Source organism: Triturus cristatus, chromosome 5_1 (genome assembly GCF_964204655.1).
Source record: "Triturus cristatus chromosome 5_1, aTriCri1.1, whole genome shotgun sequence".
In the NCBI taxonomy this organism is placed as follows: Eukaryota; Metazoa; Chordata; class Amphibia; order Caudata; family Salamandridae; genus Triturus; species Triturus cristatus.
Genome location: NC_140587.1, coordinates 632175816 through 632193441, shown reverse-complemented (window position 1 = coordinate 632193441; position 17626 = coordinate 632175816). Strand labels below are relative to the sequence as shown.

Genomic DNA, 17626 nt, shown 5'->3' with positions numbered 1-17626 from the left:
ATGGGGCACTATGTGGCACACTTCCCCTTCACACTTTGCAAATGTGTGCATGTAGTACAAACGTGTCAAGCACAGCATCACTGGTATGGCACAGTCACCACCACCCGCAACTGGCCCCTGATGACGGGGACACTAACAACTGACATTTAACGACCAGCGTGTACCGATGTGACTGTCATGTGTGTGTCATGTGTTCCCATGCGCTTGCTGTTGGTTTTCCGTCAACTGCATCTGCTGTTGCTGCATCCAACATGTCTGTGTGTAGATGGGCATGGCACACATCTACGCACACCATGCCACATGTGGATTTCCACGTAACGTGTGTCTGTATGCATCGAACATGATATTTTGACATGAGGACATATCTGCGTCGTCTCAATGTCTGTGTTTTCTGTTTTCACGTGTACCCCTTCATCGCAATGTGTGATCTGTACATTTGATATTCCATGTGATCTTTGCGTCTAGCTTGCCGTCAGCTGTTTGTATGAGATGACATCCTTCAAATGCAGATATGTGGATGTATGTCACTCTTTTGATGTCTCTGGCTGTTCACTGACACTGGCCCACAGCTCGTTTCAGGGTATGTCATGTAGACTTGACAATCAACGGGTGTAGCTGGTTTTTCGTAGGAGTATCACCTGGCTGACATACGTGTCCTGGATGTATTGCACAGACCAGACTCTGTATTTAGCAGATGTGTATTAGCAGTTGAGCATGTGCTCAGTTCATTGACATTGATGTTATGTTCTTACTCTTCGTTATTCATTCCAATTTTCTGCAGGGCACCCCCTGTCCCCAGTCCAATGCCATACTTGGGTGCCATGAGGGAACGTGACTGCATACGACGTTACAGATTCACCCAACAGTTGATTGAGGACTTGACCGCCAAGCTGGCACCACACCTCCAACCACGACACAGGTATCCTACTGCGCTGACCCCCAAGATGAAGGTGATGGCAGCCCTACATTTTTTTGCCACAGGTAAGTTTCAATTAACCATAGCTGATGTTGGTGGCATGTCACAGACGATGTTCAGCCGTGTCCTGCATGATGTTTTAGCAGCCATGTTGGAGCACCTGAATGAATTCATCCATTTTCAGACTCCTGAGGAGTTGACAGGTGTCAAGGGTGATTTCTATGCCCTGGGAGGGATGCCCCATGTCATTGGGTCCATTGATGGGACACATGTGGCTTTGGTACCACCACAGGCACAGGAGGTCGCCTATCGCAACCGTAAACATTACCACTCTATAAATGCCCTTGTGGTGTGTCTTGCTAACATGCTGATTTCCCATGTCTGTGCACGTTTTCCAGGGTCAGCACACAATGCCTACATCATGAGGCGTAGCAGGGTGCCACAAATGATGCTGCGGCTGCACAACGAACGAGCATGTCTTGTTGTTGGGTATACTCTGTTTGTCCTGTGTTTTGCGGTATCTTTGTATCTTACGGCATCTCCTGACCCACTTCTTTACATGATGTTTCCATGTAGGGGACTCTGGCTATCCCAACATGCCATGGCTGATGACGCCTCTCCGCAACCCAAGATAGCTGCAGATCACAGTTACAACAATGCACACGGGCAGACCAGACGAGTGATTGAGAGGACGTTTGGCCTCCTGAAGAGCCGATTCCGGTGCCTTCACAAGACAGGCGGGTCCCTCCCATATGCACCGGCAAAGGTCTGCAAAATCTTCCTCGTGTGCTGCATGCTGCATAACATGGCAGTGGAGAAGGCAGTGCCACTCATCCTGGAGCAGCATGAGCAGGAACATCCCCCTGTGGAGGATGAAGGGCTTGGTCACGAGGCAAGTGAGGAGGAGGAGGATATCCGGAGTCAGCTCATACACAACTTCTTCTCATAATGGTGAGTCACTGGGTCTGAGTGTGCACGCTTGGAGCCTTGTGTGGCATGTGTTGCAATGTGTGTGTCCAGCTGACTGTATGCTAAGTGACTTAGATGTGTGTTCTGATGTGTCACTCGAGTGATGATGTCATTCCACTCATTTTAGCTGAGACCCTAATGTTTCTAATCGCATGATGACAACATTTTTCCTTTAGAGTGAATGACCATGTATGCGGATAACAATCTTTTAGCTGACTTCTTGTGTGTCTGTCATCCACAGGTTCTTGCGCATGTTGTCTGGTCGTGTGATCGTTGGCCTCCTGCTATTCCTCATGAGTATTGCAACGTGTGCTGAATCAGCGTTCCATGCACGGACATGGGGGGGAAAAGTCATTTTGGGTGAGGATTGCAGCAAGGCATTTTGGGGGTGTTACGTGTTTGGAATGTGTGGGGACTGCTCCTGTGCATGTTGGGTTACCATGCATACAGGTCTACTCACCATGGGGCACATGACCTGTAGCATGACTCCCATGAATTGATAGTCAACCTTCGTGACAGTCATCTGTAATGGTTTGTGGATTCTGATGAAGGCATCAATGTGTGTAAAACTTCCCTCAGAAACATACGGGATGCTACGGGTGGACATAGTGTGGGACATCCCCATAAGAGGCTCAATGGGGAATTGCAGCCTCTCCGTGTGCAGCAGGGGGTGTTTGGCTCATCCCCTCAACTTGTGTGCCTGGCCATTTGGATTTACAACATCTGTGTTGTGAAGGGGGTGTCCAGTGTAGGTCCCACATGTTCAGCCAAATGACCTGTGAGTCTGTTCATATTGATGTATTTCCCTTAGTGTGAGCCTGAGTAATAAAGGTGTTCCTCACCCTCCAAGGTGCCTCATCTCTGTCAATGCAGGTCTCTTGCCACTTTGCATGCGGCATCTCTGGCATAGTTGTCAAAGATTGTGCATATGAGTCTGTGTAGTTTGGCAACATGCATGCAGTTCTTCATGGGTTAGAATCTCTATTGTGCATGAAGTCCATGGTTGTGTATGTATTTGTGCATGTTGTTCCCCACGACGGGCCGTCAACGCCTGCTGAGGGTGTGTCTCCTGTGCGCAGCTCGGCCTTCTGTTTCCTGATCCTGTGTCAGTCATCTTTGGTGATTGTGCATCCATTTTCTCTGGGTGTGCCATGGGTAACCGGACACTCCTTCCTTTACAAACACCTGTTGCAGTTGTTCTTTCTGACATCCTTGTCTTTGTGTGCTACTCTTGGCATAGTTTCCAGGACATGCCGCCTGCTGCTGCGGCCCCTGCAGCAAAGGCCCACAAAGTAGCGGGATTCGGCAACACACACGCCTCAAAGATGCTCTTCCCTGCCTCCCTCCACCCATTCATTTGGCTGTCATCATCTTGTCTGTGCCACTGTTGCGGCCACGCGGTGCCAAAGGCAGGACCGTCGGCACATGCAACGTGCACATTGCACGACCCTCATGTCCTTGCATGACCCACATTACACTACAGTCTGATGTTGCAGCCACTCTCCAAGCAATGTCCATCCGAAATTCAACCGCCTGCTCTCAGGCATACCCTAAGCGCACACACGACATCTTCGCATGCTGAGTGTGCAACTCCAACTGCCTACACAGCGCTGCCCCGCCTTCCAGGCCCTGTCACACAAACCAGGTCATGTCCCTCCTACTCCACACTGGCTCCGTCCACCAGAACGGCCATGGGAGTGGGACTCAAGCCTTCAGCATGTAGTATAGTGGCGTCATCTGGCATATGGCCCAGGGATCATCTCTCAGCGTGTCAATCCTCAATGTGTCCAGGACCCCCCTCTCCACCATCACATGCGCACACAACCCCATCATCATGTCGTATGCCATTGACAGCCAGGTGCTCCTCACCCTCACCAAAGACTCAGCCATTGCCAGTTCCAACATTCAAGAAGGCATGAGGTCCGTGGATGAATGGCTGAACATCGGCTGGACTTGTACAGGACTGAGGTAATCATCTGAGGATTGTCCCCTTACAGCTGGCTCAACTCCTTTTGTCCTACCCGCAGGGGCCCTACACAAGCACCCAGTGGCCACGCACACAAGATGGTGTGCATCATGGATTTGTCACGCACATTTGCCATGCAAATCACCAGCATCTGTACCTCATGCTGCAACACCCTCTGCATGATGCACATGATCCACAGATAGATCCACTCCAAGGAAAGACAGACCATCCCCCAGGTCCACGACACCAGCCGTGTCAACTACTGCCCCGCCCTCTACGGAGCAAGTACATCCAAACTCACGGGAAACTTTTCCACATCCAGGGTGCATCTGCACACCTCAGCTTCACCATCCCGCACCCCATCCACATCACCGTCCACCTGAGATAGCTGCAATGGATCACTGTCTGCTGCAGGATGACCTTCAGACTCCTCAACCACACTCAGGAGGCAGTCCACAACCCCAGACCCCAAACAAATTTTGGACGTCTGTCATCCGAGACCCCGTTGGGCCAACTCGGTGCATCCAACCTTGCCCTGGCCACCATTCTTCACATCCACCGTACTCCAGCATGCAGGACATAGTTTTCACACCTGGCCAAACATACCTGGTACTCCCTCTCCAGGAACATCCACATGAGCCATGACCTCTACGCCTTAATGATACTCTTCAAAATTGGTCTGTCCGCACAGTATTGCAAGCCCCCCCTCAGCAGCTTGAGGCCATCACCGGTGAGTATTGTGCGCCGTGTCTGTATTGGATGATACATTGTGACCCATGTGTGTCCTGTACAAGACTCCGATCCAAGGGTATGGATAGCTGGAGTTAGTTCAACACTCAGGCATAGTTTGACATTTCCCCACACGTAGGTTGTGTACTCATGCAAAATGACTGCAACATCTAATTAAAGAAATTTACTTTTATTCTAGGTGGGGGGCGTGTTTAGTGTTGAAAAATAGTTGCTATACAGTGTGCATAGAATCCAAAGTTCACAGGGGGAGATGGGATCCTTGTCATTTGAAGTCATCCGAGTCCAGACCACAGTGTTTGGCATCATTGGTCAGACTGTGACCAGCAAGTCCATGTGGCAGAGAATGTCATTGAATGAGGTGCTGCTGTTGCGCATGAGGGCCAGGTGCCAGGCCAGGTGACCTGGGACTGGGAGATGTGGATGGTCCGCTGCCTCTCACGGTCTTTTCCGTGGACGACCCACCTTCCTCGGGGGACCCTCGGATGCAGGCCTTGACGATGCTTGGGACGCTCCGTCGGACGAATCCTCCTCCTCCTCCCTCCCTGTGGCTGGTGGTGGTCTTCGCCTGGTGGCACAGGGAGGGTTGCCCATGTCTGCGATCCGACGGAGTGAACGGCTTATGTCCGTTTGCACCGCCAGGAGCTCAGCCAGTCTTGCCTCCATCCGTCCTTGGTGTTGTTGACTGGCGTGTTGCTCGGCCTGCTGGTTCTTAATCTCTGTGAGGGTCACCACTACCTGGCTGATGGCCCTGGTGTCACGCCGGTATGTGTCCAGGATGTGGCGTATGTGTGACATACCGGTCCCTTCAGCTGGCTGGTCAGGTTCTCGCCTCCGCCTGCCTCCACTCCCACCACCCCTGCCCACACGAGCCTGGCCTGCCGTTGTGGGCACATCGGGTCTACGGGACTCCTGAGGGATGGCATTTGCGGGGTTGTCTGCCTCCTCCTGGGTGCCCGGAGAACCTTGTCCCTCCAGGTCCGACTGGCTCAGTTGTTCAGTGCGGGCAGGGCTCCTGGGTGTCTCCTGGGATGTGGCAGGAATATGGGGGTGGTGGTTGGCACAGATGTACCTGAAGCAGGTGCTGCAAGGGCTTGGGCACCAGAGGGTCCAGGTGGGTTGGGGTCATCCACGGAGTGTTGAGAGTCGTCGCTGCCGGTGGGATCAGTTTCCTGCCGAGCCTGGGACTGTGATTCTTCTCCCCCCCCCCCCCCCCATTGTTGGGGGGAGATCCATGAGGTTGCCCTGTGTGTGTGTGTGTGTGTGAGAGAGAGAGACCATGTTAATGCTGTTTCATGCGACATCCATGTTTCATACATATTCAAGTTGGCACAGTTCCTCCAGGTAGTTGGATGTGCCTAGCATTCCTCTCAATGTTCACTTGTGGATGGGTATGCTGCGGGGGACAGATTGATATGTTCTCATGAGTGTTTGGCATGTAGGTTTTTGGGTGTGATGCTTCTTTGGCTATGGATTGATCTTGTTGTGTCACATGTCCATTGTGAGAGTGGGTAAATCCATTGCCTGCCCCGGGGGTGTGTGCTTGGGTAAGGGGCGTGTGTGACCTGGCCTGCTGGTGGGTGTAGTGTGATTTGGCTGTGGGTCTCCCAGGTGATGTATCTGTCCCCTCATGGTGCATGCTGCCATGCCAGTGAGTGTGAGTTCCTGTCCTAGATATCTGAGCTTGTGGTGTTGGTGTTTGAATTTACAGTGGTCACAGGAGGGCCTTGTGCTGCCTACAGCAGGGCCAAGTGTCAGCTACCTTGTCAGTACTTTGCCAGTCCCTGTGCATTGAGCATGGTGCATCGGTGTACCTGGGCCATATGGGCTGAGGGCAATTGTGTCTGATTCAGAGTTGAACAATGTGTTTTGTGAGCCCCACCCTCCCAGCATCCCGGACATCCAGTCTTGGGTTTGTGCTTCTTGTAGCCTGGGACATGGCATGGCCTTGCTTTGTGGATTGGGCATACACATGTTAGTGGTATGAGCGTTGTTTTTGAGTGTGGTGGTGTCCGGTGAGGGCTTGGGGGTAGTTGCGTGCATTTGGTGTAGTTGGGGTGTGGATGCCATTACCCCCATGTTACGTAAGTTGTTTGTGTACTCACCAGGCTCTGCAACTCCTTCGACTCCGTGCACTCCCACCGGCGGAAGCAGGGCCATCACCTTCTCCTCCCAGGGATGGTAATGCGGGGCAGCCCACCTCCAGTAATGTTGCTCTGGGCGTAGTCCTCGTTCATTTTGCGCTTGACTGCCCTCTGCAGATCGTACCAACTGGCTTGGCATTCATTCCTGGTCCTCCTGATGGGCGCAACAGCATTCACCCTATCGACGATCCTCTGCCACAGGCGTGATTTTTCGGCTCTGCTGGTCTGTCTGACCAATGTTCCAAAGAGCTGTGGCTCGACTCTGATGACTTCGTTGATGAGGATGTCCAGCTCCTCCCTTGTGATCTTTGGATTCTTGTCTGTGGGCATGGTGTGGGGTGTGGGTGTGGGTGTGGATGGTTGTGGGTGTGACTGTGACGGTGTGGGTCTGAATGTGAAGAGGGGGTCTGTGTGAAGGAGGTTGTGTGAAGGTTAAGGTGTATGGGTGCAGTGGTTTGTGTGTGATGTCTGTCAGCAGTGGGTCTGTTGCAAAGGCTCATGGTTTGTGAGTATGGGCCCTTTTTATTGGTCCATTTGTGGGTGTGGCTGGGTTTGAAATTTTGGTGGTTGTGAGTTTGGGCCTCTGTTTGCCTGTTTGGATGTGCCAGGTCAGTCATGTAGATGTTTTTTCTACTGTAGACGTGTTTTGTGGTGTTCTGCGAGTCGAATTGACCCTCCTTGTGCTGTTGTGACAGTGTCCTGGTTCTGTACGAGTCGTTTTAGCGTATGTAAGGTGCGTACATACGCGATGTTGTTGTACAGTGCTCACATATGCAATGTTGTTGTACGGTTCGTACATACGCGGTGGTGGGGTACGGTGCATACATGTACGGGGCTGGGGTACAGTGCGTACAAGTACGGGGCTGGGGTACGGTGGTGGGGTACGGTGCGTACATGTACGGGGCTGGGATACGGTGGTGGGGGTACGGTGCATACATGTACGGGGCTGGGGTACGGTGGTGGGGGTACGGTGCGTACAAGTACGGGGCTGGGGTACGGTGGTGGGGTACGGTGCGTACATGTACGGGGCTGGGGTACGGTGGTGGGGTACGGCGCGTACACGTACGGGGCTGGGGTAGACTGCGGACATGGGGGGGGGGGGGGGTACGGTGCTGACATATGGGGAGGGGGGGGGTGTTGTACAACTCGTATCCCGGGCACAAGTTTACCCGGATACGAGTGGTACGGCGTTTGCTCCGTACGGGGCCTTTTCCATGTGCTTGTGTTTTCGGAAGGGCGGTACGGATCGTAATTGCGCGCTCGGACGTCAGTTTTACGATTTGTATGTAAAACTGTCCGAGTACGTCTCGTAGACTTTTCCCGAAGCGATTCGTATGTATTTTTCACGTACGAATCGTACTTCACCGGTTGTACGTGACTTGTACGATTCGTACGTAAAAAAATACGGATACGAGTCGTACGGTAATGTTGTTTTAACGGATCTGAATCGGCACCATGGTTGGGGTCACAGAATAGTTAGGTAACACTGTGTCAGATTGTATTCCACATTGAACTGAGGTAGATAACTCCCTGCTATTCCAACCTGGTGACTCCTGATGGAGAAGCTGGGAGATATGGCCAATTTGAACCACTATTCGGCAACACATAAGCCACTGTTTCAGAGAAAATGAGGGGGCAGCATTATATGATGCAAATGAATGTGGTGCCTTTTGAAGGGGTCATCGAAGGGGTAAGACTGAAGAATACTGATGGGGGGGGGGGGGGAGTTAAAATGACAAAGGAGGACATTTTTGATTCTGACCATTACATACGTCGTTTAGAGTAACCAGCCATGACAGAACCAAAGGGACCTTAAGAACTGTTAACCGTGTTTGAGCACTATTACGCCCTAATACAGAGACTTGGAGGCATTAACTATAAGGCATTTGTGGCTAGGCAACACAATGAAGGAGACCAGGCTGGTAGAATGAGGACCAGAAACCCATTTTTGCTGTATACGTTCTGTCGAGGGGTGTTTGTCACACATAACAAGACCTAAACAAAGTGTTATCACATACTATTCTGATGTATGTACTTCACTCCATAGCACTGACGTATTGGCCATTCAGGACTATTTAAACGATCTACCTCTTCCAAAACTGACTACTGACTAATGCCACAACTTTAGAGGCCCCTCTGCATAAGCCGAAATGGGGATTGCTATTGACCAATACAGCCTGGGGAAAGACTCCTGGTGGAGGATGGTCTGTGGGCTTCATTCTATGCCGCCTAAAACTGGCTCCTAAATTCCTAAGGCTTATGAGAAGGGTATACTTCAGTTATTGACCAGAGAGGCAGTGATGGTGGTACTTCCTTAACCAAGTAGAGACCCCTTGCATATCCAGTCATACAGGCCACTTTCCATGTTGAACACCGAATACAAGATACCAGGTAAGGCCATAGTCAATAGATTGATGCAGCTAATGGCCTTCCTCATACAATTCTTGTCAGTGTAATCTCTGGGCATAACACTCATGCCAACATCGGACGCCTGTTCAGTGTATTCTACAGAACATCGATGATAGACCCGGGTGCATCGGTTGCATCTTAGACCTAGAGAAAACCTTCAATACCCTTTATGGCAATATCAGTTTGAAGTGCTCCACAGGATAGGCATGGTTTCCAGCCTTTCCCAAATGGATCCAATTATTGTACACTCAACTGTTAGCGCAAGTGAAGAAAGGACAAACTATCTACACATTAGCCTGCGCACAGGGGACCTTAGTCATTCCAAAGAGGCTTCGGTAGCAGACAAGCGGTGAGCATAAATCTGTCAGGGGGGCCGGTAGGCTTAGGAATCACATAGGCCAGTGCATGTGACTGCTTGCTAGAGGCCTTGTCATTGTGGAACTTATGCACAGCCAGCAGCCCTTGACAGATTTATGATCACCGCTCCTCGGATAACCACAACGCTTTGGAAAACCACAACGCTTTGGAATGACTAATTGGGATCAGACATGTGATCTTTTCAGTAGCGATTCAAGCTTGTGCAAATGTTTGGTGCATAGTGTAATGTATTTAGTTCCAGCAATACCACGCCGCAGTACGTCGACGGAAATACATCTTATCACACGTATCTCTGGACGGTGGTGGTGACTTACCTCAGTTGGTGTTCCCTGCTTGTATTTTCGTTCTGATGATGACCCTTTTCTGTAATTGTGTATTGTGGGTCAAAACGATGTCAACTTTAACAGTGGACTGGTTTTAAATTTGATTTCAACACTGTTTCGAATGTCATTTGTTCCATCCATATATCCCCTATCAGTCACTTGTGTATACCTGCATCTTGTATAGTACTTACGCACTATTTACCACTAGCACTGCACCGTTAAGCCTTTACGAGCACCTGCCATATGTTTGATATTCAGAACCAAGGTTTGTTGATAACTATTGCTGTCTAGGGTTATACTTCCCCCTTAAAGACCAATTGTATTTTGGATAAATACAGATGCGTCCACAGCAGGAGTGCCTCGCAGCATAATGGCTGTGAATGGAGGGTCATTGAAAAGATCTAGTGTTAATACAGGCCAGCACCCATTGCTCTCTGCAGTGATGGAGGCAGGCCCTTTCCATTCCACAAGTCACCATTACTATGGATGCCTCGTTTAACCACTGAGGCATCCTTACCTTGGACATCACAGTCCAAGGTACATAGTCACCTCCCCAATGAGGTCTCTACATCAGTCACCTAGAACATCTAACTATCCAGCTCGACCTCAAAGTATTCTTCCAGGACATTCAGGGCAAAGCAGTCATAAGAACCGACAACCTGACTGCCATTTACTATCTGCACAAGCAGGGCAGTACACACTCCCTGCAGCTGTCAACACTGGTGTAATCCATTTAGAATTGGGTGTTTGACTAATGGATACACCTAGCAGAGCACCTTCCCAAAGTGGACAACAGCCTTGCAGACCTTCTCAGCAGGACCAATTAATAAGTCCATGAGTGGGAATTCCACCTGTAAGCCCTACTACTGTATTTCCATTATTGGGGTCTCCCCATCATAGACCTTCGCCACTCTAGAAAAAGGCAAAGTGTCAACATTTCACTTCCAGGTTTCTGCACCAACAGTCTATGGGCAATGCTCTATGGATCAACTGATCAGGGACCTTTGCCTATGCTTTTTCTTCTCTCCCACTTCTTGATTCTCGACACTCCTCAAAATGTCAGTTGTCCCACAGAAGAATATTTTATGGGAAGTTTCCTTCCTGGTCTGCATTACTTCCTTAAGACACATGAGAGGAACTACAGGCCCTCACATTAGAAAAGCCTTTTTTTTCCAAGGATAGGGTCGTTCGTAGGATTAATCCCTGGTTTCTTTTCAAAGTGGTATCTCATTTTCACCTTAACCAGACTATAGAACTTAGTCTTCCTTCCTGAAATAGACTGGAAAGGCATTATACTCACTTGATGTTAAACCTACCATCATGTACTACATTGAGACCAAACCTTTTTGCAAGTCTAAGTAACTATTTGTTGCTTTTGCTAAATCTCTCGAGTGCCTTCTGTATCAAAAGCAGGCATAGCCAGGTGGATTGTAAAGTGCATCCACACCTGCTACCACAAGGCTCATAGAACCTTGCCTTCTCTGCCAAGGTCACATTCCACCTGAAAAAGGGGGCCACTATGACTTTCCTATTGAATATCATTCTAGCTGATATTTGTAAGGCAGCTATATGTCCAACTCTGCACTCCTTTACCAACCACTATTGTGTGGATGTTCTGTCGCCAAAATGCTAGGGTTGACCAAACATTCTTAAAGACAGCGACACCATCCGCTGCCTGACCACCGCGCATGAGAGAACATCTTTACAGTCCATGCAGAGCATGTGTATCTACAGCCACACATTACAAATTAGAATGCGTTACTTAAATTGTAAGCATCTGTTGGTAGTGTGTAATACTGTAGATTCACATGCACCCACCCACCTCCCTGGGAGCCAGTGGTTGTTTCAGATATGTTCCTTCTCACCCTTAACTCTTACTTATTTGTACACAAGATCATGCATGACCACCATGCTATTTCCACTTACTGCTTCATCTATATGCTCACCTACTGTGAAAAATCTAACCGAGCTGGTGCCAATGCGAACTAGACTTGAAAGACTTCTTTGAAGAAAAACAAGTTGCAAACATCCGAGCCCAACCCTAGATGGCAGGAGTATGTAGACATGTGAATCTACAGCACTACATGTTACGAACAGATGCTTACAGGGTAAGTAACCTAATCCTTTTCTGGGAGATGAGTGGATATGGAAGATGTTGCACTAGAAATACCAGCGTAGGACTATTCATCCATTTGTACGGTGCTGCATTTGTTCATGCCTTCCTCTGCTTCTAATGTTGTGGTTTTCTCCTCTTGTAGCTTATTATTCTGCCTCCCATTCAGAACATGCCTTGTTGCCAAAACCTGCATCACTGAAAAATTCCTAGCAATCTTCCTCGTGCACCTGTGTGTATTCTCCAGAAATTAACTTTTAGTCCAATACCAGCCAGTTGACTTTCCAAAGCACAATGGAAAGGTAGCATTTGTTGAATGTGTATGTGAAAGCGGAGGCTCATGGACACTATTGCCAGGATTGGCTTTCAACCAATGAAGCTAAAAGAAAAATGTTAGTGAAAATGAGCCTGCACGCTTGTGTTCAGAATTCGAGGAGGCACTATTTTCGGATGTTCACATCCATGAAATGCAGAAGGTCGATGTCCGCTCTGATGGATAGCCCTCTTTGCCAGTGCTTATTGCTAGCTGACCCACATTAGCCAGAGGCTGAAAGAGGCTGTTCAAAAATAAAATCTGTATATGTATGTATGTTATATGATGGCAGTAGCTCTAACCATACAGCTAAAGCTGTCTAGAGGTCAGTCTTAAAGCTTCTTACCTATTCATCTCAAACTCTGGGTCAGTGTCTGTGAAAGGACTAGTCCAATATGACCTTGGTCCATTTGTCTTGAAGAATTCTGTGGTGGCATTCAGTGTAACACAATTTGTTTTACTTGCTTTCAAATTTATTCTGTTCAGTTAAATGTGTTTTTCTTAACAAGTGACTATCTCCTCCTCTCTTTCTCCCTCCCTATTCTCCCCCTCTCTTTCCAACTCTCCACATTTACCTTCACCTTTTCCTCAACTGATAGGAAATATTTGCATTTCTGTGATGTCTTTTTGCATGTGTTCAAGGGACCCTCCGCATTCCATGCAGGCTGCCCCTTACCTGTGTGTCTTTCATAGTAAATGCCCAGGTTCTCTTCTATCTGCTTTGCTGACCACAGGTCTCTGGGAGGTGCTTCTTCTGACACTTGACCTCAAGTTGGACTCCTTTCCATAATTGAAGGTGTATAATTCTGAGTTTTGCATCTACACAAGCAATACTCGTTGCAATGGACTTTGCTATTGGCATATGGTGAAAAGGGCTAGCCCTGGGAAGTGCTTTGTGATGAACTACTTTTGAAGTCTTTAACTAGAATTATGTTTGTAAATGTGTTTACTGAAATAAATGTTAATTTATTAAAATACCTATTCCTTTGTAGGATTGTATCCCAAATTATACCCTGAGCTTGCTCAGTACATGGGATTGAGTCTGAATGAAGAAGAAATACATAGAAATCTGGCTATGGTGCCGTCGCAGGGGGTATGAAAATGTATTTTTCAAGAAATTGTACATTTTAGTATTTTAGACCCACAGTAACGTATGTATTTTAAAGGAAAGTGCATTTTTATTTTGTGTTGCACAATTCCAGACTTTGTGTAGTTTTCTTTTTGCAGATAAAAGCAAAATCGTTTTTTTCAGAAGAATTTCCTTTACTAGTATCAGACAAACATTTCCAGTGTCATGCGTCAAGAATAGAACCATTATTCCTTTCTTAATATGACTGGGACATTTCTGTCTTTTACGACCATTTAAGAGTATCTACTATAGGTCATTCAGTTTGGTTGTACCAGCTGAACAGTATAGTTTAAATCCATATTTCAGCCATTGCTGTTTTTATTTTCCCACAGCTCTTGTTTCTTTGGTATACATTTTATTTTTATTTAGGAATATTTGTTCTCCATTCGTTTGATGGGTTTCCATTTGTTCTAATTAGCAACAACTTGCAACAAGACCTTCCTCAATGAATTACATGGTAGCTCCGATAACGGCAAATGATGTTGGGATTCGCAGAGCAGAAATCAAGCAAGGTGTCCGTGAAGTAATCCTATGCAAGGATCAAGATGGCAAAATTGGTCTTCGACTTAAATCTGTTGATAATGTAAGTATTAATTAAAAACATTTTTGATGCTGTAGGTAAAATGTATGGATATATCAACTGTGCCATATGCTGTTAAAAGGGAAGGATAAAATTTGGCAATGACCAGCAATCTAAACATCTCATACAAATTACCAGAGAGCAGTACCTTTGAAATGCAGCAACACTTCACTGTGTTTTGCATTACTATATGACCTTCAAAGAAATCACAATACTGCAAACAAAACATTTCTTACTCTTCTACATTAGTGTCTGGGAGCTCCTCCTTTTAACAGCAGTAACCAAAGCATATTAAAATGGCTTTCTAAAGCCCCGAAAGACTTGCTAATTCGACTCAAAAGATGCAGTATTCAAGCACAAGCAGTTTAAATGTCAAGATCTACTGTCTTAACTAAAAATATATATACTTCAGTGGCACTTTACACAAATAGAGAAAGTGAGCAACTCCTTTCCAAATTAAAATTTGCGGACAATAGGTTCAGATTTGCAGATTTTCATGGCACTGATCCTAGCTTCTAAGGACAAATTCCTCTTTGGGAATTACACACCCAGCATTTTAAAACTCCTCTTACAAGGATAGGGCTAGCATTTGAATGGCAGAATGAAGAGCCATGCACTAGGTGTCTAGGTAGATCACTGAAGAATCTCTTAGCCTCTTGTGATTTAACCAAATCAGTACCTTAATCTTCAGTGTAACATTTACAGTTCTTTTGTTACAAATTATCATGCACCAATGCCTTGCAAACGCAGGACCTTTATATCTTGGGTCATTGGTGTCTCTGTAAATCCCTGCTTGCTCACTCACTGTGCTCGTGATCCTAGGTAGGCAGTAATTCCTAGAATCAGGAAATCGCACCAAGGTGGTCATGCATTCTATTTTACTGGTCCGAGACAGTGGAATGATCTTACCCTGAAAGTAAGCGTGTGCCAATCACACTCTGTGTTTCTTAAAGTCTTACAAACCTGGCTGTTCCAATGCTCAGAATTCCCCTAGATAGGGTCCCCTTCAGTGGACTTGCAGGTCCTAATCCGTTCTGTAGATGAGCCCAGCGCTGGGAAACCTTTTAAGTAGCCATGCGCTAATGCGTATCATAATAATATTCCCTGTTGCTTGGCTTGAAATCCTGGGGAATTTCATGTTCATAAAGCAGTTCCCCCTTGTACTACATTACAACATCCATAGATGACATGTAGTGAATTCACCTCATTATGTGACTTGAACTCTGCCTAGTGAGGTCAAAGGACTTTGGGGCAGATGCATGAAGAAACCATTTTGCTATTTCCTAATTGCGAATCCTTGCCTTACTAAATCTTGCCAATTCCTTATAGCCGGTAATGTCTACTATGATGACAGCCACTAAAATGCCTGCTGTGCTTCCACTTATCTGGTCATGTAGCGAGAAGATGATAAATTTGCCAGAATCTCATTTAAAATATTCTTGCTCATAGAGAGGCGAAGACTTTGCATATTTTGAGTGAGTTGTTGCCTTCTGCTTATCCATCAAAAAACACTCCATTGCCATCCTCAAGGACTTCGACCATACTCCCATGGTCCCTTTGTCAATGGTGCGATCGTTGACCACACCTACGTCAACTGCTGTTTTTTCCAGTGATACATTGGCCTGTGTTGTATGTAGGCTATTTCACCAGTAGTAGCCTCCGTCTAGCCCAGAAGGAGGTGACGTCCGCATACTGCACAGAAATCAGAAAGAATTCATCTTAGTGACTTAAGTGCCTCATGACTGCGACAAACATGGTAACTGGGCTACTGGTCCTCATGACCTAGTCATCCTTCTAATCCCTACTGACTGAGTAGAACAACAACTACGCTTGTCCTTTAGGTTACGGTGGCAGACCCGCCTTTACACATCCTTTTATGCTTTAGGTGCCATGAGGCATTGTAGAGTCTTTGAAGAGCATTCTGGAAATCTTTTGTGGCAGACCACTTGCACGTCACTGCTCTGTGCACAACCTGCAGCTCTGAATAGTTACCCCCTCTGCCAGTTTTACAACCAATACCTTCCCCTCACAAGAAATTAGCGTTCCTTTGGACTTTGCTCTTTTGGGTGAACCAGTTTCTGTTATGAACAAAATCAGTGATGGAAGATCAGTGATGTTTTTGACGGTCTGGACAGTAGCTGTATGAGAATGTATAGCCATATGGATTTTTGCAGAGTAATAGTCCTTTTGAATGGTTTGCTATAGATTTTCATATATAGTGCAAAGGATAGATTTAGAAGATGCTTTTAACCTAATTGTGCTAGAATTCATCCCTTACTTGCCTGACAGTCTTTTTTTCTGATGGTAAATTAGACTTAAACCATGGTGCCTGTTTTGAGTGAGAAAATGAAAACGTTTTTAAAGGCTAAATAGAATCTGCTACGTTAAGTTAGGATTGGAAATCCAAATACTCTTTTGACAGCAATAAGTTTGTCAGGGATGAAGGAGATTAGGAGCCTCTGTTAAAACCGAGACTTAAATTTGAGCCCAATTTGTGCAAATACATCTTTCTCAATGTACTCTCTCTTTTTGTGATTTGATCCAGTCATTACTGGATTCTTATTAAAATCGCCAGGCTTCTGAGTTTTCCAAATCTTATCCACAGTAAAGGCCATGGCCCAGAATGCATTGAAGATGTGCTGTGGTGTTGAGTGACGCTTGAAACTATGCTACGTTAGCCTCCGATTGAGAAAGAAAATTAAGTGAAAGACTTAGTGGTTGGATCAGTAGGTGCACCTATCAAAGAATTGAAACCATTTGCAACTAATAAAATCTGTGCGGCTATTTAAGAAAAATTATTCATTCTGATAGTCCGCAGAGGTTGGGTTAGAACTCAATGGAATGAGGGGTGGGGAAGAGGATGTACCAGTAATGCAATCGAAAAGGAAGAAATTGGTGAACTGTGGATCAGAGTGTTTAGTCTAGGGAAGAAGGTTAAAGGTTCAGACCATTTGCAGATCAACTTGACTGAATAACAGCAGTTGCCCTATCAACGCTTTTTTTTCTAGTGGGCAGTAAGCTTGAAGATTGTACCTGGACCTGGGTACTGCAGCAGTATTGAGACCTGAAGTATATGAGAGATGTGTTTCAGAAATAACTAAATAAAATAAATTGAGTGAAGAAAGTGACACAAAACTATAAAACAAATTAATACATTTCCGAAGACCATAGTTCATATGTCAAAGTCCAGAATTTAACTACCATTGGGAGCCAACATCTGACCAGGTCCATAATTCAAGGAAACAAATTGGTGTCAAATAAGAATGAATCTAACCACTTTACCCAAAGCCAAATAAAGTAAATGCAGGCAATTTCATATGCAGTAAACATCTTCGTTCCTGTACTGCATTTTACTGAGGAAAAGCTGAATAGCCGTGCTTTCCATAAGGTAAGCATTTGGTTTGTTTCTTCCCGTTCCTATTAAAGGTGTGGAGTGAAAAATGGCACACCACATACATATAAACCGCCTGCCATGGGACTGTCTCTGCAGAGAACCATTGCTTAACAAGCATTGGCATAGCCAATAGGTCTCGCCTTTGGGACCTTATGAGTGTTTAGTTATCCAGCACAATATCCTTGGTGCAACAAGATCAACTGTTGCATGGCTAAACACTCATAAGGTCCCAAAGGCGAGACCTA

At 46.6% G+C, this 17626-nt stretch overlaps 1 protein-coding gene across 1 annotated transcript in view; it reads left to right on the top strand.

Moving 5' to 3' along the window:
- SDCBP (syndecan binding protein) overlaps window positions 1–17626 on the top strand; it is a 251955-nt gene that overhangs the window by 106801 nt on the left and 127528 nt on the right. Inside the window, exons 4-5 of the mRNA XM_085605567.1 lie at window positions 13271–13371; window positions 13826–13990. Coding sequence (XP_085461693.1) covers window positions 13271–13371; window positions 13826–13990 — 266 coding nt within the window. The remainder of the gene's footprint in view (window positions 1–13270; window positions 13372–13825; window positions 13991–17626) is intronic.